This window comes from Aquila chrysaetos, chromosome Z, assembly GCF_900496995.4.
Source record: "Aquila chrysaetos chrysaetos chromosome Z, bAquChr1.4, whole genome shotgun sequence".
Taxonomy (NCBI): Eukaryota; Metazoa; Chordata; class Aves; order Accipitriformes; family Accipitridae; genus Aquila; species Aquila chrysaetos.
Genome location: NC_044030.1, coordinates 16,850,552 through 16,873,997, shown reverse-complemented (window position 1 = coordinate 16,873,997; position 23,446 = coordinate 16,850,552). Strand labels below are relative to the sequence as shown.

The 23,446-nt window shown below is 40.8% G+C and overlaps 1 protein-coding gene and 2 long non-coding RNA genes across 7 annotated transcripts in view; 2 read left to right on the top strand and 1 right to left on the bottom strand.

Moving 5' to 3' along the window:
- The window catches only part of LOC115336867, a 34,704-nt gene extending 25,127 nt beyond the window's left edge, over positions 1-9,577 (top strand). For all 3 annotated transcript variants that reach the window (XR_003921953.1, XR_003921952.1, XR_003921951.1), the window contains exons 2-3: positions 5,300-5,398; positions 9,446-9,577. This is a non-coding gene — a long non-coding RNA (uncharacterized LOC115336867). The remainder of the gene's footprint in view (positions 1-5,299; positions 5,399-9,445) is intronic.
- On the bottom strand, positions 1,812-20,430 carry LOC115336866. Of its 2 annotated transcripts, XR_003921950.2 has the most exons (4): positions 20,114-20,430; positions 19,609-19,998; positions 4,326-4,405; positions 1,812-2,155 (listed from the first exon to the last, which is right to left on the bottom strand). It is a non-coding gene; the product is annotated as an uncharacterized LOC115336866 (long non-coding RNA). The 2 variants fall into 2 exon arrangements; XR_003921949.2 differs by lacking the exon at positions 4,326-4,405.
- Positions 20,431-20,549: 119 nt separating this feature from the next.
- Positions 20,550-23,446, top strand: part of LOC115336865 (methylthioadenosine phosphorylase) — a 32,628-nt gene continuing 29,731 nt past the window's right edge. Inside the window, exon 1 of one of the 2 annotated variants that reach the window (XM_030004534.2) lies at positions 20,550-20,645. In XM_030004534.2, the coding sequence (XP_029860394.1) occupies positions 20,622-20,645 (24 nt within the window). In that variant the 5' untranslated portion in view covers positions 20,550-20,621. Of the gene's footprint in view, positions 20,646-20,909; positions 21,336-23,446 lie in introns of those variants that run through there. The other variant, XM_041120933.1, reaches the window with a different exon arrangement.

Genomic DNA, 23,446 nt, shown 5'->3' with positions numbered 1-23,446 from the left:
TTTTTGCTACTCTACCAGTGCCAAGCACCCCTGATGTTGATGGTTTGCTGGGAGGAAGTGGATATGGCCACAGTATTGCTGTGCCCTGGCAGTACTTGGCTGGGTGACTGGGATGTTCCTTGGAAAGACGGACACAGAGAAGTGAAGCCACCCCCTGTTTTGCAGCTGCTGATTGTAATGCCAAGCCTCCTTTACTTGCTGTAGCAGACACAGCTGGGATATGGGTGAGGAGCCAGGCCTTTTCTTAAGGGTGCTGGGGTTCCTGATAAATACTAAATGAGTTCTGAGCATGCAAACATATTTGCAAGATTAAACAGTAATTGTACCTAAAATGTTTGTGGTTTCATTCACTTTTTTAATCTGTCTGGCAGGAATAGACGTAATACCCAGCTCCAGATGGCTCAGAATCCTTCTGTCTCCCCCCACCCCCCATCCGCCTTTTTTTTCTTCTGTAGGCAGATTACTGTTCTGTTTTATATTTTCTATATTTTTTTGTAGTTGTTTTCAGCTTCCTTTATCTTTGCATGAGAATTCTTCAGGTGGCAATTTCTACAGTTGCAGCATCTGATGAGTGATTATTTTTGTCTTAATTTTTGTATTGTTTACAAGAAGACTAAAAGCCATAAGCATGCAGGGAATCCTAAATGAAGCTTAACTGAGTCAATGTTCTCTGAGGAACTGGAGAGACTACTTAACTGTTAATAGGACATCTTATGTATCCAGCAGAAGTGCAAAGGAACACTAGCTAGGTCAAGGGTTTTCCATGTTTGCCATGAGACAGACTTTTCTGAAGCACTCAAAACTGTCAGCAAATTTTGCTCCCTTCTTTTATCATTTAAGAGGAGAGGAGAGCATCCCCAAATGTCATATTGTCTCTTCTCTACGAAAGGCAGAGAATGAGGGGTTACTCATATTTTCAGCACCTCACTACTCCATTATCGTGTTGAAGATGGAGCCAAAATTGAATGCCAAGTGTCAGAGATTTGGTTGTAGAACAATTCAAATGTGGGCATTACTCTATGAAACAGTCTGTGGTTAGCTTTAGTCATCTCTTCCCTTCTGGTCTGTGTCAGTATTGGAATGGAAATGGTTTCATCCAGATGTCCTTCGGTTTTAATGTCTCTCAGGCAAGTGGAAAAGTCAGCAAAGCCAATTTTTTTGCTGCAGTCAGAACTGTACATTGGTGTAAAAAAGCCTCAGGCTACTACTCAGTGAGCTATGCTAGAAGGCCAATGTATTAGCTCTGAAATAGCTATCCCAGAAAACAATTGGGTTAAGAGTCATTTCGTCAACCCACTGGGACTGTTAAAATTTATACCTGGCACAGAGTAAAATTTCTGTATTATTGCAAATTTTCAAGTTATCTTTACACATCAAGAGGCTCTCTTCATAGATTAGAGCAAATAACACACCTGTCTGGAGAAGAGGCATTTGAGCATTGTGTTCATGTCAGTATTTGCAACTCCTCCATCAAAACGGGTTTCTCTAGTTACTTAGATTTTTTTTTTTTTTTTTTAGTTTGATGGGTTTACATCTCTGTTTTTAGACCACCTGGGGCATTTTGGAAAGGCAGACCTTGTTTACAAACTGCCTGCCCACTCTGGCATGTTGAAATATCACTGTGCATGCTGACACAGTAAAGGGGATATAATTTACAGGTGCCTCTTGGGGTGGGTGGAGGAGGCACAGGCAGAAATTTTTACACAGTTTGTCCTGGAAATTAACTATGTTGTAGGGGTAGCAAGAGGATCTCTGGTGGCAGGGAGGCAGAGGTATTATCCAGCAAGAAAAGAGACTGTGACTATGTCAGGTCTATATAATGATGTTTAATAGCATGTGCAGTGTGATAGTTTATACAACTGTAATATATAAATACAGTAATGCAAGCATGACAATAGTGGTCACAGTTATGGTTTAGCAGCATTCAACTGTAAGATAACTCTTAGATAAATATGATGATGGCAGTAGATAACTACAACACACTTAGCAGCATGCAGTCATGGAAGAGCTGGCAGTACACTGCTATGGTTATGATGGCTGCTCCCAAATCCCTGGAATCTCCTGGTGCTACAAGGTCTGCAAGACTCCGCTTTTGTCCCTGAGCATCCACATTGGTGGCACGGGGCCTCAGGGTGTTGCAGGTGGTCAGGGTGATCTGGAAAAGAGGACAGCCACCATAGCAGCTGATGCTCATGACTCAGTGTCATCAATGCCAGCCCTTTTCTGCTGACCCCACCCTGGTCATTCTTGGGTTGTCCTTTAGGACACCATTAACTATGGACCTCTGGGATTAATTTCCTCCATTTTCTGGGAGATTCATCATTACTGAGTCACTTGCTGAGCTGATCCAAAGGTAACCAGTCACAACGTCCTCCTATTACTGTGTCTTCATCCTCCAGCTCTTCCCCAGGGGAGTCTGTTCCCTGAAACTGACTCAGAGGTGACCGCTGCTTTCATCATTGCCCTAGGCATCCTAACCATGCCATTACTGCACTTTTTATCCTACGTTCTAGAAATCATATTAAATGAGCAGGACGCTAAATCACTTCATGACAATGCAAGTCAGCAATTTCATTGTGGTCTTACAAATAAGCTAAGGCTTCATAGTTAGGCTGGGCCAATGGTACCTTAGTATATTAGTCTTTCACCACAGACAATGCTAAACCTATTTGTTATGTTTGTTATGTAATATAAGTGAAGTTACATTAAGGCCTTATCGTGGCTCAGTGGCCCCCTCTCCCCTGCTTTGGACTGAGACTCCTACAGCCATTGGGTTTCCTTTTACAAATTTATACAAGGATTGTTCCTTTGCTTTGATTCTTTGTCTGTATCATTTGCAATTTATAAAGTATGTATTGCCTCATGTGCTATGTGACATAGCATGGACCATTTAAAGTGGGCTGAGTTTCTTCTTTCCTGAGTAAGTATTGATAATGAATCAGACACTGATCTGATCCTCCCTAAGTGGTAGCCACAGAATTTTGGAGTCCATACTAGTTTCTTCATCACAATGTATTTTTCTCCCATTACATCTCCCATCAAATCCTGAGAATTATTTCTGAGGCATGAAGGAAGAAGAAGGCTTCTCTTGTGACTTTTGAGGAAAATACACATTGAATGAATTTTGTTACAGAGTGTTATTCAAGTGATGTTATTTATAAAACACTCAAAACAAAGCTCTGGGCAATTTTCAAATCAGCCATAATATTTGCATGTGCAAATTCACCAGCCAAGATTGGAAGCATGAAGAGATGACTAAGTAGTTGCCTCTGCCCTAATGTGTGCACTATACAGAGTTGGGCACATGTCCAAGCCACTCATTTGTTCCTGTTCTTATGCAAGCTAACAGCGTATTTGCTATAAATTGCCATCGGTTGGGATTTGCTGAGCTGTGGCTAAGCAGGGCAAAACATCTACAACAGAGTAATGACTCATGAGCTTGGTTTTGTTATGACAGAAGATGGTTATTACTGAAGGTTGTGGGAAGGAGGGCTCGGGATGCAGAACCCCCATCCCCGTCACCCCCGCAGGACACAGCTTGTTGAATTCACTGGTGTTCATCTTCCCCCTCACCCTACCTGAATGCAGTGAGGCCCATGGTACTTCAAGCCTGATTTCACCTACTTTTAGGTTGTGTTTTGTATGCACTTATTGATGCTCTCTAACAACAAAAAAATAAACTCATCTGAATGGAAAATGCCTCCCTGATGGTATTACTTGAAGACAACACTGGAGCAACGAGTTTCCTGTACATGATGTTCCAGCATTCCCATATTATTTTTCTTGTTCTTCCCAGGCTCCAGAAATTAATATCTTTCCAAGTTGTAGTTAGTAACAATCCCTGGGTGAAGTTAATACAATTTCTAGGAGACTAACTGCATATTTGGTACCTACTAAAATACATGGCATATATTGTATCTGATGCATAATTTCCTAGATGTATGCGTATAAAGACGTTTGGGGTTTTTTTCTCACTAGTATTTCTAATGAAACTTTAAGATAAAGAACTGTAAGTTTTCCCCAAAGCTAACTGCTTCCCTGCCCCTCATTTCTCCAGAAACTGGAAATTGCATTTGGTCCATGCAGAAACTGCAATTTAGCTGCCCCATAGCTCCCATCACCTCTGAGCCATGTTTCCAGGGGCACTACAGCTTGCATGACTGCCTCCCTCTGCTGCCTAGCTGTCTTTTGAGTAAGATTCTCTTCTACCCCTTATCACAAAAACTTTTCTTCCCCCCCCCGGGAAGTTGTCTCTTTAAAGAAATTCGTTAAAAAGAATCATCAAATGAAAAATAAAATCAGTAGAAAAAAGTAAACCATCTTACCATACAGAAAAGTAGAAAGTTAAGTTTATCCTGGAATATTTTCTTGATCAGATTTTGAACTGCACACATGCTTCAAACATCTGTTGATTTAATAAGGTACATTTGATGGAAGTAACCAATTTTTTTAAAAATAAGAAGTTTGAGCTTCTTTTTTTTTCTTTTCAGTAATAGAGTATTGTAACATAACTATGTTTTATTTACACTGTTGTAGAAATGTCTCGCTGCAATAATAATTTCTTCTTGGGAACACTGGCAATTCCGTAGTGTTAAGTACATAAATTAATAGATGGGTATGTGTTCAATTCACACAGACATTAGCAGCACATTAATCACTTGCAGGCTCTTACTGCTAATTTAGTGATTAAATTTATGGCAGCATTACCAGAATGAGCTGTCACACAGCATTGGTCACTTTTTTGCATTACATTGGTAGTAGAGGAAGTAGAACTTCTGGGAACCATAGAAAATCCAAAGCCATATTAGTGGTGGTGGCAGTTCAAATTCTGTAGCGTGCATCTTCGTAACTGCACTTTTCCTGGATAACAACCTTTTTCTTTTGGTGCCTTAGAGAAGAGATGAGGATGTTAATGTACTGGCTCTTAAATCTGAATTGACTGGCTTTCTTTAAAAGGTTTTCTACCAGTGCTTTATGCAGTCATTTAACAGATTCAATAACCTGACCTCCAAGCTGTCAATAAATTGGATAAAATCAACAATATACCACCACTGTCCCCCTTTTACCAATCTGTAAGTAGGTCTCCACCAATAATTTCAACACTTCAATCATGTAAGTCCTGCTAACAAACCTCAGCAGTTAACAACCGCATAGCTGTGTCATGTATGAAGACTTCCAATTCCTCCACATTTTCTGAAGATTTATGCATTAATACAGAGGTAACTTATATTAATTGCACATTTTGCTTGTATTAGTTTTGCAGTTCAATTATGATGATATTCTTATTTTTCCCTCACAGATCTCAAGCTCCAATGGTGCAATGAAATATTTGCTGCCTGGAAAAGCCCTTCCAGATTTGAACAAAAAAGTGATCAGAGTACCAACTAGAAATTATTAGGTCAGTGTTTTAGGTAATGTTTTTCAGATACATAAGAGCATACATTAACTGATGTGAAGTGTTAAATAACAGTTCTTTCTCGTGGTGGGTAGTTTATCCATGGGTAATAAGTCATATTCAAAACTAGTGTGACATGCTTGTAAACCAATTATGTTCTTCTTGTATGTAAGCAGGATTTCAACAGGTGGGCCTGCTTAATATGCTGCTGCTTTTTTCTGCAGGTTCCTATTACACAATACAATACCAGCTCTTTAGGGCTGTTAAAAGAATGTAAAAGATTCTGTAAAAAATCAGAAAGGTATGCATCAGACAGAGGAAAAGTCAGGGTAGGGCAGCAAATGAGGCCATACAATACCACCCGCATTGTACTAGTTCCTTAAAGACATATTTTTCAATTGTAAAGCATGCTGCCAGTTACCGATTCCCTGTCAGTGTATAAAGGTACTAACTACATGTGCAGTACTTGTCAAACTTCCTGCTCTGTATCAGCCAAACCCATTTCATCAGGAGTTTCCCAGTGAAATCCAAAGAAAGAATCTGTGAAATTATGCAGGGAATAGTAATTTTTTGTAGTCAGCCTGAAAGGAGACAAAACAACCACATACTGTTAGACCTGAACAGTTGGTGTTTTTCAGAGTGTGCTTTGGTAATCAAAGCAAATGCTCAGAGTAATAAAACATCATGTAACACATGACTACTACCAAGCTCTATCACTCCCTATTCAGAACAGTGTTTTCAAGCTATTTAGGAAGTTAATTTAAACATTTCAAAGCACGAGAACAGTTTTAACTAACTCATTTAACAGGTTTTATTTCAGAGATTTTATTTTCCCCTGTGAATGGCAGCGTATCAATAGGCCTAAGACCTTTAAAGTCATATTAATACACACGCTAAGCCTAACAGAGTCAGCAGCCTACTGCTATGGCAATATATCATGATCCTGTTTCAGGAGAGCTTATACTGGGATGAGAAGTTATTGGTGTCATTGCTAGAAGTAGCAGTTGACAAAGGACAGGCGACTTTGTAGTGGAGTCCCTGTCTGCTTGACAATGAACTGCCAGTTGCCAAACAATTTTACATGTGCAAACCCATATTTTTCCACTAACCCAGCGGGACTCAAACCACCAACATAAAGATGTGAAAGGGTCTTCCTGCCACTCTTTCAAGTACTGTATTTCAGTAAGGAACACGATTACTTTTGTAAAGTGAGAGAGGATTTTTCAAATGCCTTCATCCTTGGCCCACTTCTGCTGCCATGGGGATCAGCCTAGTATAAAAAGAAAAAAATTTCATGGCAAAGCAGCTAAATGAACAGAATTAGGAACCTCCACATTTCCTGAGGCAGACATAGTTAAAGTTTGGCTGTGGGTGGCCACCTGTGGTGCCTCCCCGCCATGCCTTTTGTTTGTTGACTATCACACTTCAGTGTGGACACCAAATCTTTAATCTACTTGATAATGGCATTGAATGCTTGGTTCTCAGATATCTGTGAATGGTATTCATCAAAGACACCAGGGTTTATTTTAAGTTGAAGCATTTTATATTGTTGGGAGTGGTGGTGGTTATATAGGGTTTTTTCTCCAATTTTGCATGAATATATATTGCTTGAATGGGTGCTGTTTGATTCAGCACGTCACTTCAAGTGCTGAAGCTAACATGACTACTTCCATGCTTGAAGATCAATGTGGATTTAATACTCGTGCTGACTCAGTCACATAAAACAATCATCTGGACAAGCAAGCAAAAAATAATTTGATTCCCATGCTTGTTACCAGTCTTATTTCAAAATCCTTGACAAGTGCCAAATATTTCAAAAAAACCCCAATACATCTAATCTGAATCTTGTAGGTTTTCATGATGTCACAGATTTCATTAAAAGAATGGTTTTTACAGTGACTAGCCTTGAAGAAAAGTAATGTAAAGCATATGTGTGTAATTTAAACTGCACAAGAGGTCAATGGAGAAATTATTCAGCTTCTAATTTGAAGTAGTAACATTCTCATCCACTGCTTGTGATACCAAATCAAAGGAACTCAAAAATAGTGCTGATTGCTTTCAGTAATACAGCATTACAAAATTAATACTATTAATGGATGCTTAGCATATGTGGTGGGTCGAGCTCAGTGCCAAAAGATTGGGAAGATGAAATATTCTGGGATTTTTCTTTTTTTGTGGAATAAATTTAAGGCAACTCTGTCTTTGTTTTCTACTTGGAACATTGCAGATTCTTTGGACCAAAGTACTTCCAACTTACAGAAATTATTAAGATTTGGAGAAGCAGATCCTGAATGATTTTGCTAATCATTCTTTTTGTAATAAGTTCTTATTGAATGTTAGATATCTTCAGTTCAAAGGTGAAGGACCATGGCTCTTCTTTACACCAGCTTTCCCTTCTACAAGCAGTTGATGGACTATGTTCAAAAAGCTTTACATAGTATTATTGCTCTTTGCCCACACAAATCTAGTTTATTATTAAGAATGCTCTCTCTATCTCCATTATACATGCATGAGACCAAATTATGTACTAATGAAACAGCCTGAAGCCTCTTTACCACAAGTCTTTATGTGCCACCATGGCATTTATACTGTATTTATGTGGACAGAAGTCTGCTTTAAGTTCTTTACACCACCTATTTCCTTTAATGCATCATCTGATTCTTTGCATATGCGAATTGAGCTGCAGATGTTAATAGTTTAATCATGCTTCATAAATGAGTGGCAGTTATGTGCCATATTTGTTTGAATAGATGAGAAATTATTTATATTTACTAGGACGATTTGGGTTTTGTGTCTGTTTGATAAACTGTCATTCTAGCATAAGGAATACAGTCACGTTGGCATTACTAAGCAGCGTTTAAGTTAACTGTGAAATTCATTTAAGGTCAGCTCATACTGGATGGTTGTATGTTTTATTTTGCAAAACCCCAAACATGTCTAACTTCCCTACAACTATCCACCAGCTAGATATGAGTGTTAGGCACCCACTTACCTTTAAAAATCTGAGATTTAGCCAATGGGTAAGTTGCAAGCCAATTAACTGCTTAGGTTAATATTGTCCTATGTTATAACCAGCCATTTTGCCCAACAATTGCCTTCAAATTTGCCTGGAATTTTGTCATCTTCCAGGTTTAACAGGAGCCCTTCTCTAGAAGAGTTCATCTAGTATAGCAAAATAAAAATGATTGAGTTTATTGGTCATATAATAATAAGAGAGGCATTTGACACTTTTTTTAACTATCCCTATAACAAATATCCTGGCTAGAAGAAGCCTTATTTTTAACTGTTAAGCAAAGACCTTATCCCTTGGATTTTTATTTTTTTTTTAAAGTCTGTTGAGTGTTTTCCTGGGTCCTGGGTGAAAAAAAACTAAACGCTGAAACAAGAAAATGCAATATATGAGTCAATTTCCTTTTAAGGACCAATTTTGCTTAAAAGAGTTTTCCTTAAGAGGACTTTTTCTGCTCATGCACAAAGTAATATGTTGTTGTGCACATTTATGAATAATAATAATTTCTTACATTTTACAAAAGTTTATCAGCAAATATTAATTAATCAGCCAAATGGCAGCCACACATTCTGCTTAGCATTGTATTGTGATATTGCAATACAGCTGACAGCTGATTGGAGAGACAGACAGCATATTTAAATCAGATGTCAACTCCATTTCTTCAGCCTAGTCAGAATAGGTGCTGTGTAATAACAAGAAGTATTTCACAGGTTGGAAGGGCCAGTCAAATGATGCCAGGTAAGTTTGCTGAAAGTTTGTCAGGCAGCAAGTTTTTTATTTAGACTCAACACAACCAAATATCAAAACAGTATTAACACAGAATGACAAAGTTACAGGAAATTGTTCCAGTGAACAGTCCAAACTAAAACTTATTCCAGTACATAATTTCTTCAAGAAAGCTTGCTGCACATGAGTATTTGCCACTGTACTGGGAGTAAGGCACAGTGACACCAAATAGTTACAAGAAGAGTTGGGTTTTTTCTGAGTTTCTTGGGCTTTTACTTTCTCTCTTTTTTTTTTTTTTTTTTTTTTTCCCCCAGAAACCTCAGTATAAAGGTGGAAGAATTCATCAGGCAAATTGGAAAGACAGAATGAGGTGGGAACACAGAAGACTAGAAACAAAGAAAAATGAGAATAATATAGGAATATATGATCTAAGCTTTACAATGAAAGAGAAGGAAAAAAAGTACAAAAAGGAATAAAATGTGCTATTAAAAAAAAAAAAAAAAGTAATGTGGTAAATCTGCACTCCTTGTGCCCAAGGGTACATTTTTTTCTCCAAGTGCCTCTTAGCTTGTGGTTTAAATCAATAAGAAATTAGATTTCCAGACTTTCCATTTCCTTTCATGTTGTCCAGTCATTACATCCCGCAGAGATGAAAAAGATTACCACTGTGGAGAAAGGGTAAAGAGAATTCGGACTGGAAGCATCTCTCTCAAACTGAACCTGACCTAACAGGTCCACTCTCTCAAAGCAGTTATCCCTGTTCTTAATGATAAGCATGCATTACTGCTGCTGACTTCAGCTTAATGTGTTTTAACTCACTTGCACCCTTATAGGAGAATTTTTCAAATATGTTTTAGTACCCAGTTGCTTCTTTGGGGAGAATATAACTAACTAAAAAATAAAAGTAGCCATCTGAGTAGCAGAAACACTGAGGCGTGGTTTCCAGTACATTTTAGAAGGATTTTCTGTCTGACTTTCCTTTGGAAGAAGAGGTGGGAAAGAGGGGATTATTAACTGGCTTTCCCTCTTCTGCCCAGCCACATGTTTTCATGTATCTTAAAGGTATCAGTATCTTTGAGACTTCTCTCCCTCTTGGATTGGGTTGACATTGGGCAGTAATGTCAAAAGTTAATGGGGGGGGGGGGGGGGAGAAAAGAGGTTGCAGATACACACAGAGGCAGAATGGTTGAGTCCAATTCTGCATAGGAAAATCCTCTAAAATAACTATGTGGATCTCAAGCATTACTTAAATTTTTTCTATCCTCATCTCCCTCCTTGCTCTTCTCTGTAGAGGAATATAAAGGCTGAAAGCTATTAAATGGCTATATTTGTCTATAAGGATCACAAGCTTCTTTGTTTTCTCCCTCTGTGCATGGTGCAAAGATCCTTTCACAGGGAACCAGCGTGCACTCTGTTTCCATAGGCCTTGTCATCTTCTGTTGTGGTGCAGGACATCAGAGCACATACAATGCAGAGCATCAACTCATGGCAAGATTACTTTGTTTGCTTTCTTTTCAGTTCTTTACTGACTTAGAGAGATAACAAAATAGAAATTTCCCCTAACAAGAGTATCAGCTGAAAAATAGATTAGATAATCAGGCCAAAGTAGCTAGACATATTAGCTGTGCATTTTAGTTTGTTGCTTGGGTTTTTTCCTTCCATAGTCATTATTTTCTGTGTCTCATATAGAAAGCTATTATCATGAGGCTAACTTCATCCAAAAGTCTATGACACAGCTGTTAATAATACCAAAGATAAAGGAGCACTTACTGATGGCTTTCAGATGGGTTTGAAGTTACTCTGTTCCCACTGAGTCAGTAGCTCTTTGCCAAGAGCTTTTGAAATCCCCCACTTCTCTCCTGACATTTTTTTAAACTAGCACCTTTTTCACAACAATAGTAAGCAGCACATTCAGACCATCAGTATGTACACCCACACAGGATAGCACTGTGTCCTGCCTGCTCACACATCAATTTATATTTATTTTGTTATTCTGCCAGTCTTTCTTTATTCTCCCAGTCAACCTTCCTTTCTGCAATTCAAATGAGTCATGGGATCATGCAACCTGTTGTAGTGTAAGCAGTTTTCCTGCATATTTGTTGAAAATGGTTTCCTTAGAGCCCCACCAAAGGCAGCGACTTTAAGTACTTTCTAAATAGGACATTGAGAATTACTTCTTTAGATGTATCTTCATTTAGCAGCTGAAGTGCCGCAGCTCCATAATGCATCCTCCAGCAATATTTTTGTCTTTTAGCTCCTACCTAGATCCATAAAATGTGGTATATCCTGTTTCAGGACTGCCAAGAAATGCTCTTCAAGCATGTGGTCTCTCAGACTGTACAGCTCTTAATTTTGCAGAAATCCCAATCACAGGCCCACTGCGAACATTCCTACTGGGGCCCGCAGTATGTCCATGCAGTGCATTGTTTCCTCTAGCCCTCTGCTCTTTCTTCACGGCAGGACTATCAACGCATGAAGCTTCTTTGTGGCTGCAGGGTTTTAAACTGCTAACAGCTTTAGACAGTTTGCTAAAGCTTCTTAAACTCAAATGATTTTGATAATGCATTATAGTAACAAGACAAATCAATTACCCCAGCATAACCCTTCCCCTTTCTTCATCCAAAGATTTGTATTAATTGCTTAGAAAAAGATGATCTTGTTTAAATAAATCTACTCCTACTAAATCAGAAAACAGGAAAAAAGACATTTTTAGAAGCACAGTGGTGATTCCACAGGGCTCACAAACCTATTAAACAGTTCATTCTATCCATGTGGGTTTTTAGGCTCCTAAAACTCTTCCCATTTCATTTAATTCAGGCTGATTAGAGACAATAGTCTTCTGCTGCTTTCCTTCTGCTTTCCACAGTTGTTTGAGAATTCTCTGAAGTCATTAAAATTTAAATCTGTTCTTATGCATTGTCCCAAGGAAAGCTGGGGAACCTTTGGCAAAATCCTTTTTTAAGCAGGGAGGGGTGCAGACAGTTGAGCTGTTAGGAGGGTGGAGGGACAATGAGTGCACAGCAGCAGCGGGACAAACTCTTATTGTGACTGAGCTCAGAACTAGGATTTGGGCCACTACAACTTGTCATTGCTTGAGGAAGCTCGGTGGCTGTAAACTTAGTCTGGCTCAGTGCAAAAAGTATGGGATAGGGAGTCAGGAGATCTGGATCCTGTTTCTGTATTTTCATTGCTCAAGTAGCTTCAGTTGCTTCTGTTTTCTGTCTCATGTCCTCTCTGCCTGTTTGGATCTGTGTAAACAGTAAGCTCTCTGAAGCAGAGACCATCTCAATACATGCTGTGCAGTTACAAAGCACTGCCCTCACAATTAATAGCACTTCTGCTTGTCTACACTAAAGATTTTTCCTTGCAAAGGTACACTGGTGGCTACAGCAAGGCATAGCTTCAGAAGAGAGACACACTGCAAAACAATACTCCTGTTAATCATGTTCTACTTATTACAGCAGCTAAAAAAGAGCAGCAAAGGATATTGATCCCAAGAACTGTGATTATTACCTTATAGCTATCTCTTAAATCTTGCTCAAAGGCAAATAGTGGAAATTAGATAGACTTTTCTTCATAGACAAAATTTCAGCTTCTGAAAACTCCTTCTGTCACATGAGCATCTGATAGAGATGGCCTGTCACAATCAAGGAGTTGTTTTCTTTGTGCCTGAATCTGGGTGAGACTCAGATGCCTGGGCAGTGATGTCTGAGGATGCACCTCTGTGTTCACTTGAGACCCAGAGAATTCTCCTAGAAAAGGCTTTTTGGGAAATTCTTTCCCTTCTCTTTGCAGACGTGACCATGGCAGAACTACTCACTGTGATTGCACTGCCCTCCTTCTCAGGTTTGACAAAAGACTCAACCTGTAGCAAGGACAACACAGAAGTTACTCTGCAAGCTCTGTGTGATGTCTCTCTTGGCATTTGGGATACTTTGGTCCCATTACAAGGTGTGCAGGCCTCTCCCCATTAACTGATCACCTACACAGAGGCCTGAGCACCAGCTGAGGTCTTCAGTATTTCAACTCCCTGACCTCTTCCTTTATCAAGCCTTTAGCCTATCATCTGTAAGTAGTTTTCCCATCTCATTTGGGTGGTGTTAGGAGAAAGTTTTCAAATATTGCACATTTCTCAACTACAATAAGATGAATGCCATACGCATAACGGATACCAGCAGACACGAACTCTTTTTTCAAAGCATTGTCCCCTTACTAAGCTGGAAAGTAGTATGTCCTTTGATTTAAGGGGTTTATTTTACTCCTATTACTACATTGTGTTAGTCACCCTATGATGAGCCCAACTAAAATATTAGCTATAAACTTTATTTAAAAGTCAGCTTCAGTCCAAAAATTTTATAATAGTTACTGAATTAGACTCTTTTTTAAGTGGTCACCTTCCTAAAAAGCCTATTTTATTATTTTGGTAGATGGCAATACAAAGAAGACATACAAAACTTTTTCAGGTAACAAGCATGGACCTAATTTTTAGTTGCTATTTAAAGCTGGATGATGAGCTAGAGTATGACATATATATCCAGGCTTAACCAGTGTTGCCAAACAGGCTACACTAGCAAAGAAATGGCTCATGCAAGGAAAAGGAGCTATTCTGCTGCTAGAGTTAAAAGACGTTGCTAAAGGACATAAGCTGTGCCTGCAACGGACTCACATGAAAGAGTGATGTGGGTTTTATTTGGCGCAGCGTAGCCAGAAGTTGGCTGGAAGCACCAGCAAACCTCAGAACGAAGCACTACATGCCCGCATACCTATTCACCTCCACAGAAGAAGTGCCGGACCAGGGGTCTAACCATAGAAAAACCGGACTGTGAGCCCACTTAATGGGAGCAGGCAGAGGCACAAACGAGGTGAGGATCTGGCCCCACTCCCACAACTCACCATCCACAGCGAGGCTGTGTGGGATGGGCATGTATTAACTGAAGGATGCATGAGGCCAGCAGTGCGTACCTGCACGCCTGCAGCCCGAGGCAGTCTGCGTCAGACGCCTCTGAGTCAGCACGCCTCCCGGGGCCAGTCCCCTGGGGTGCGATCTCCCGGACCTAACTTTTAGTCATCAAAGTCATGCAGAAGCGGTGCCTCAGCAGAGCCAAGTAAGGCACCTGAAGTCAAGACGCAGTCGAAGTGGAGTTATGGGTAAACAAAATATGTCTGGGGTTCAAATAACTACACCTCAACATAAACCAATGGAAAACTTATGCCAGTCTTTTTCGTTCTTCCCCTTTTAGTATCTGTGCGATGGATGTAGAGCTAAGCTGATACACATGTTAAAAAAGTTGCTGGAAGTAGAAGCATGTGGTAGATCAGCAAGTTCCAGCAGAGCCACATGAGGAGGCAGCTCATACTATAGCTACCTAGATTAATTTTATAAGCATTTCTATCCACAGGTGGTAAGGATGCACTCATGTACTTCATGCACAAAAACTAATTAACTGGTATGGGGGCAGTATTAGGGAGAAGGACACACCTCTAATTCCTGCACACCAGTGCAGCTAATCATCAAAATAATACTCATTTTCTGTAGTCATTTCCTACATGATCTGGGGTTCCCTTTTCTCTGTGGCATCATTGAAGATAATGGGACTTTGGGGCCGTACACTACAATCGGGAAGAAATTCCTGCCTAATTGCAGCATGGATTTTATTTTCTGAAGTAACTTGTGTCAGTAACATCAAATGTCAAGGTTCTGGACCCGATTATCTTATCTTGTAGTAGATTTTATATACATGATCTCATACAGCGTTGTGTTTCTTTGCATGGAAGCTTTCCAAAATACTACATCAGTAAATTACCTGTAAGCTGAAAAATTCTCCTCCTTTCACCTGCAATGGGCAGTTGCTTGCTCTGTGGACTGTGCAATCTTCACCTCATTAAGGTTATTTAGTGCTCAAGGAGCACACCACAGCTTTGAAGCTGGTGAAGTCAGCTTCTTGATGGTTTCTCCTTGAGAAAAACCATGCTAGGGATTTTCTGGTGCTTCTGTGTTGCTAAAATGGTCCCTTGAAGATACTTCCACTTGTTGCAACTAAGGAAAAAGCCAACTGTTCATTTTGCAAATGGATGGACAAATGTAAAGTATTACAGTCCCATAGCAGAGTCAATGTGAAGACAGCCATCTTCACTTCAGCTATTGATAAAGGTTGCTTGAACTTCCTCAGTTAGCCTTTTGTTGGCATGCTTTTGAGAGTTCACAGACCTTTCTGATCCACAAGAGAGCTGTAGAAACACTAAACTCTAGGTAGTGGATCATAATAAACAGCTGGAAACTTGACATTTTCACATATTCCTGAACGTGATGCTTGGATGCTTCCATACACTAGCCTTTATTCATGCTTAAAAATAATTTGCCCTAGCACCACAGTAATTAATTTTTCTTTGAAGTCAGTTGAAATCTTTAATTGTTACTTTGGGGACAGGGTCCAACAAATTGTTTCCAGTATACAGGAGAAAATGTAAAGTTTACATGGATTGTGCAAGAGAAAGCCAGTTTCATAGCAAGAGCATATGGTAAAAATGGGCTTCCTCTTTGAGTCGTGTCTTGGCTGATACATAAGGACACAGAGGATGCTCTTCTTTTAACGTGTGTGCAATACTCCATCACTATTGAAATAAATTTTGTTAATTTGTAGGACAGAAACAACAAAGTCTACAAGAAGTACAATAATGGGAACTCTCGACACTGAGATCTGCATGAATGAATGCAGAAGGTAAACTTCACTGAGAATTTATTTTCCCCTCTCTTCAGTGCTAATGTTGTTTCTTTAAAGTACCATTAGCAAAAGCAATTCAAAGCTCAGCTATGTATATGCAGTAGTTATTTCTTTACAGCAACTTTTGTAAAAAAAAAATAGGACCTTTTACCTTGACACAGTGCTTTTCATCTTCAAAGCATTTTCACAAATACACTCCAGCTAATCTGAACTCCTCTTCAACATAGTTAAGGTTGATTATCATCAAGATTATGACTTTACAAGAGGAACAGAGTTTAAATTACATAAATGCACAAAAGTATTTGATGTCAGAAAAGGGATTAAAACTCAAGGGTCACTATGTCCTAATTATCTGCCCACAACACTACACCCTCTTCTTCCAACCTTGTTTGCACTGTGAAGAATTATCTTCTTACACATAGACTATTTTCTATATTTAACTAAATAATATACTACTTGTGTCATTAAAGTGCTTCTTACACAAACAAGAATGTTTCTGTTCATTTGGCCAAGATTTCACAACTCCGTCAGGCATATAGCCAAAACTGCTAGGTAGTTGCAAGGACCTTAAGTTGTCAGATGTTCCCATCAGTACTTCTAAGGACAGGGTTTTCAGGTATTGACAACATGTGGACTTTCACCACAATTCTCTTGAGGCATAAAAAATGACACTTTATATTTGAAGGGCCTTAATCTGGTGTATGAATTGCTTATTTTCATCTAAAGATACTTTTGTATTTTCTGAGTGGTGTAAGTTGTAAATGACACTTAGTTCTCAACGCATTATTTTAACTTAACCCAAGGAAACACTGTCCATGAGACACAGCCACCTGAAATACTGAGACATTAAAGCAGAGAGACTCCAAGTCACTGTGCATTGATTTTTGAAAAAGTGAAATGAAACCCCACTAAATAACTCATTTTTATTCAGATAAATGGATTTACATTTCATCATTTAGAATACAAAGTACCAAGCGCACCCTCTGGGAAAATACAAAGCTATCATTTTATTTCAAGGTTTTCTGCAATGCCATAAATGGAATTGTGAACTGAAATTGCAACCTCTCTAGTAATGCTGTAACTGGTGTCTTTTTAATGGTATGTGTTCATCCTAAACATCCATGTTCATGATGTTTTCCTGAAAATTATGGTGGTGCTTTTGGTGGGGTCGTGTTTGATTATCTGCTTCCAATTTCAAATGGCTGCTGTAGAAAGCTGACTACTCACAATGATAAATGCTGCATGAAGAATTTCTAGATTATAGTTTACTAATGAACGGTCACTGAAGTGGACTCCATCTCTCAGTCCTATAGCAGGACTTTCATTTTAAGCTATTCAAAACTGGGTTACCAAAAGCATATTATCTACAGAAATGAAAGCATTTAAAAATATTTCACAAAGCACTATTTCTTACCTGTTATTTAACAGTTAAATCATTCTGAAGGCTTAAATGCATGTACAGCTTGACCTAAGTTATAAGCTGGTGTAAGTAATGGGATTTCACTAGCTGTTGATATACAGTGAGCTCACTTGAAGGAGTGCAAAATTTCATACTGATACAGGTTTTCCTTACTAGTTAACAGCTAAATTGAAATTAGCATGGTATTAAACTTGAAAAGGTACTTAGTTTGTCTGCAAGAATCCAGTTTTTCAGCTCCTTTTTCTGAGTACAAGCTGTCCACCCACTGTCTAGAATGTGCAAAAACAGTGGCTCAGACTAGACATCTTCGGAAACCCCATCTAATGAAGATTCTTTTGAGCTTCCAGCTCAACATTTCTTGAAGTACTTACGTCATTAACAATTCACCATAAGCAGGCTTTTCTGCTTGCTGTTCTGTGTTCAGATTTACCCTGCATATATATAGACCTTTATATAGACTAATACTCCTGTGAAATACTATAGTTAGAGAGTCCATAAGCATGAAGTTGGAAAGGTGGTACCTCTCTGGACAGCTACAGTATCAAACTCCCACAGGAACAGTCTGTGCAGGAACAGCTACCACAAGTTTTAAATGGGAGCAAGAAAGGACTCTTTTAACTTACAGTCCCCAGGAGTTCAAATAGTGAATATTTTCACACTATTTAAACAAAGTGAGTTCTCATATTCAAAAAGAAGCAAAAAACAGAACCAGAAAAGCAAAAAGATTGCACATAGTTCTAGTAAAAGATGAATACTGCAACAAAACTGACACAGCTTTTTATAAGCAGTTCAGTGGAGGAAAACTGTAGTAGAATTAAACAGAAGTAATTGCCAAAAATTATTCACTAAAAGATTCTGTGCACTGAAAGTACAACATGTACCTTCAACAGAAAGGCCAACCTAGAATGAGAAAAATAGGGTAAATTTCAGTCTTTAATATGGTATTATGGCTATACTGCACCAGACTGAAGAAGTGTGTGTACTTCTCCCTTTATTAACCTATGATTTTCTGAAGTCACTTCTCATCAGTATAGTCTCACATTTTGAACTGCAGTAAGAAGTCTTCAGCCCCCGTGACAAAAATCCCAGCTATGTAGGAAAATGTCTAACATACACTGAAGACAAGAGGATAAGTGTTCAAAGCTGCACAGAGAGCAAATTCCAGCTGGAATAAAAGTTCAGCACTAGCTGCTACTGCCTTAAGTTATCAGGAATATCTTTTTTCTGGTATACAATGAACTGCCTCACAGATCTCAGAAGGTTTCTCAGCCATGATAAAATGTAGGACACATATTCAGTGATGAATCTGAGTCTGCATTTACTAGCAGATGTGTGACATTTTTTAATATACAGGTAGCACTGAGTGGCACTTGAGAATGGCATGTCTGGATGGCTGAGGTCTCTCCAATAGATAAAGTTGCTTTAAAGAAAATCTATGACAAATACTTTCAAAAGTAAATCCTTCCAATTAACAAGATACTGGCTATTTCTGAAAGCTCTATATTTGATATTTATATCTATCTATACTAGTAGAATACATAAATATATCAAAACTATTGAAGTTTCTCAAAATGTAAGATCGTGTTACAGTAAAATGAATGTTCGGCTTAAATGTATGGACTTGTGGCAACAAGAAAAATACCACAAACAGGACAACTGTAATTATTAATATATAATGCTACAGTGTTTATCTTTTCATATCACTTGAAGCTATATTTAGCTTGGAGAGCTAAATATACATACTTTCTATATACATATACTTCAGAAAGAAAATAAAATTCCTTTTTTTTTTTTTTTTTTCCAAAACATGCTCCAGTTTGTTCTCAGAATCATTTTTGGGCCTTGAAAAGATCAACCTTAATTTAAACCATATTAAACCTCTAAATGAATTGGTTTTTAATTGAAAACAAACCTCTTCCACTTAGTTACAAATACCTAATTTATAACTAGGAATTTTCACATAGGTTAGAGCTGGAATTTTGGTCTCATTTTGCCATTTCTGGCAATCCAGGAGTAAACAGCACTTTTTGCTTCATGTCACTGTTTTCTAGGGCGCTCCCTGGATTTTGCGGTGCTGCTCAGTTCCACCCTCTGTTCACAAATTGAGGAATTTTCAGGGGAAGTCAAATAAACCACAGTGTCTCCAGGAATATGGTAGGCAGTCCAGCTGAAATGTGGACCATCTGTAAGTCAGTTTTCAGAGACCGAGCCAATGCTTAGCCTTTTCAGCATGTGCTTACACATTTAAGTAGATAAATCATTTCTATCTATCCACGACATTTGTGGAATACTGTTTTCTGAAACTGCAGCATAACTCAGAAAAGCAATTACATACCACCCGCTGCAGCCTCGCTCCCTTTACGCGCAGTCAGTGAAGACTCCTGGACGGTTGCGTGTAAATGTGCAGATCAGAAGTATTAAAAAGAAAGCAGGATGGGTGCCCTGGCTGCGAGTTCAAGAGATATTTAAACACAGCAGCATTCTCGTTGACTTAATAAAAGTACTTCCGAGATGAAAGCTTTTAAAAAAGCATTAAAACCTTCACTGAGGATACATTTCAAGGACGTAGCGACACGTCACGACTTACGGACCAGATGATAGCGATGTTTCAAAAGCACGCTGGAGATGCTTCGATAAGGCCACTGGTGAAGTACAGGAACAGCATGCTAACAGAAATACTCAGAAATAATGGGATGGCAATATCCACTTCCACAGAGGAGATATCCTGGGGAAAAAAAAAAAGAGGGGGGAAAAAAAGCAGTTATGTCGTATGCTGTGACACAAAACCACGATAAACCAGATTTTACTCCAAGAAGCTGTTCTGCATCGTGTGCTCCTACTCGCTTCCTGAAGAATTCCAGCTGTGTGACTAGCATTAGGCGAAACCGCTAGCGTCGGGCTCGCAGCCGGAGACCGGTCCCTCAGGCCCGGGGAGCGGAGTCCTCGGGCGCCCCGGCCTCTCCCGCTTGGGCCGCAGGCACAGACCTGCCGCGCCGCGGAGCTGCCGGGCCTCCCCGGCGCTTCCTGGGGCCGGAGCTGCCAGGGGAGGGGAGGGGAGGGGAGGGGAGGGCAGGGGCCGCCGGCGCCGCGGGCCGGCGCGGCCTGCCCTCAGCGCGGGCGGGCGCTGCCACCTAGCGAAGAGCGCATGGCGGCGGCGGCGGCAGCAGCCAGCCAGCCGGCCGGCCAGCCCGCCCACCGGCCTCCCGCCTCCCGCCTTCCGCGCCGGGGAGCGGGGTCGGCCCCGCGGGGGCGGGGCCGGGCCGGGCCGGGCCACACGTGGCGCGCGGCGCTGGCGGGCTGGCCGGGTGCCAGCGGCACCGCCCCACGTTTCCCGCCCTTCCCGCCAACATGGCCGCCGGCGCGGCCGTTAAGGTAAGAGTGGCTCCCCGCCGCCATGGTTTGGGACGGAGGAGGCGCCGGCGGCGGGAGGCGGCGCCCACTGCCATCCTCAACCCCTCCCCGCCTGTCGCCCCCCGGGGCGCTGCTGTCGCAGCGGGCGTGCGGAGCGGGAGGGCGCGGGCCACGCCGCTGCCCTCCTGGCGCTGCCGAGCGCGTGGGCGGAGGCGCAGCCCCTCGCCCGCAGTGTCCTTCCCTGCTCCCTGCTCCCTTCCCGCCTCCGCCCCGCCCCGCCCGCTGGGAGCGGGCCCGGGAGGACGGCGGCCCTCAGCGGTGGCGGGCGGGAGAGGAGCCGCCAGGGCGGGCGGCGCCGGGCCGAGTGCCCCCCCCTCCCCCCCGAGGCCGCCGCCTCGCCCGGTTGGGGCCTCTCCGCCGCGGGACGGGCAGCCCCCGCGCCTCAGGCGTCGCGGCGCTGCCGCAGGCGACAGCCCTGCCCGCCGCTCCCGGCCGTGCCCCGGCGGGCGGCCCGGGCCGTCTCCGCTGGCTCTCCCGCGGCCGTCCCGGAAGAGACGGATGGGGTTTTTTTCACAGGAGAGCCGGAGGCCTCTGGTTGTCGGGGTTTGCGACCCGGCTGCGGCGTGTCGGATTTCTCAGTGAGGGGAAGCGGGGCGGGTTTGTAACTCTCGCAGGGGGCACAAATCCCGAAGCTGCAGCAGAAGTGAGCCGGTACAAAAGTTTAGCTTAAGACTCGTCCGTCCTGCGTGTTCAAAAAATGGCTGCAAAACGTGACGGCCTGCGTCAGACATGAGCAGGCCAAGTTAGGCTGATACTCTGCGTTTGCGTTTTGACCAAAACATGAATTAGTTTTCTGAGGTGATGTAACCCTCCCAGTTGGTTTGGTGTGTAGAAATCGGTTATAAGCTGTCTATTTTACAGAGACAGCAGGTTTATTCTCTTAACTGTTAATTGTATACAGCTTGCTGTTTATCTCCTTTTTAATGCCATCCTGTTCCCCTTCTCATTATCCCCAAAACAGAAGAGAGGAGGAATACAGATGTGTTCATTAGCTGTTAGTTGTCACAAAGACTTACAGCTGATCGTGACAACACTTAACATGAACTAGTTTTTAAGACCCTCACATGGACAAGTGTAGACTGTTAACTGCACTGATACTTATGTGTCTTGTGCTTGAACCTGTTTGAGGGATTTCACCAAACAGCAGGTGAAGAAAGGCATACACTTAAGTGTGATCATCATTTGGACTCCCACAGAGAAATGCTTTTGATTTTGTAGTTATTGGTTGTGATAACTTTTTGTTAAGTTTCACTCTTGTTGCTCTTCATGCCAGTGTTTGAGATCAAGTATTTCGCTCTGCCAGACATAAAAATTCAGGCAGATGAGCATTCCCTTTTGAATAGACTCAATCTTAAGTCATAAGGCACTAATAAAACAAGCATTATACCAAACTAAAACTAGTTAAGTTATTGAAGGAACCATTTTTTTTCTAGATTAAAGACAAAAGGCAGCATTTTGATCCTGGCTTCTGTCAGTGTAGTAATCTTCCATATTGACTGAATGCATGCATGAACAATGTTAAAGGTGGTCTTCTGTTCATTTTGAGTTTTATGATTACTCCTGTTGCATACTTCTTACATGGTTCTTAAGGCAAAAAATTATTCATCCTGAAGTCTGTATAGTTCTCAGGATTTTCATGAGCAGTCTAACAATCTGAACGTTTGTGATAAATAAGCAACATGAGTAACATGGGAACAGACCCATCAATACTACTGGAAACAACAGTCTAGGTTTTCCCTAATGCTTTGACTATAATATATTCAGGGTTGGAGTTTGTGCATTTTCCTTTGCACTACTCATCGTGCTCCACAGGGGGGTAGCAAAAGGAAGCAGGAGATCTGTTTAAAACTACTTCAGCTTATCAGCTTTTACGCCATCTGGTGTGGAAAGCTTTCTCGGAGAAGTATTTGATGTGTAACCAAGACCACAGAGCCTCTGCTTGTTGAAACGAAAGGCTTGATGAGCCAGCTAATACAGTGGTTGAACAAATGAGGTCTCTATGAATGTGAAAGTTAAGAAAAAGCTAGAATAAGAGACAGTTGGGTGTGTGTTGTGGAAGGGGGGTGTTGTACATTGAAGTCTGGAGGTTTTATTTGAGAGATTTCCTGTCTTTAATAAATAGTGCTGGAACCATGCAGTAGTAACTCACACCAGAATGGTTCCAAAATTTTTTTTTTCCACGATGAGCAATCATAAGCCACGATATGAACTCTTCAGCTTAAGAGTGAGACAAACTTTGCAACAACTGGTCGCATTGGAGGAAAAAAAAAGCAGTAGCATTTTCTCCATGTGTGATAAAAGGTGACATTATTTTTAAATATAATTACTAAGCCTGAGGTTATGAAGGGCCTGACAGTACCCATTCCATCCAAAGAGCTAGAAGTGTTCTGAACTCAAGAGAAAACTCAACTTGATTGAAAATTGAATTATCCCTAGAAAGACAAAAACAAGATACTTTCCAATGATGAACTAGAAACAAGAAAATTCAGATGCATTTTTCTTTAGGTGGAGTATGAAATCACAGGTGAGTTTAGTCTCAGTGAGAATATGTTTCAAATTACCTTTTTTTTCCTTTCCCCTTTTTTAGAAAAGAACTAGACCAGATGAACAGTGAGCAAAACCAAGACATCAGTAATTACTAAAGCATGACAGATAGGTGGTAATTGTGAGTCACTTCATGCTTCTTCACTACAAGTTGTATCAAAACACAACATGGAACTTTTAGCCTGATCTCCTAAGGAAATAGATTTTATTTAAGTGGC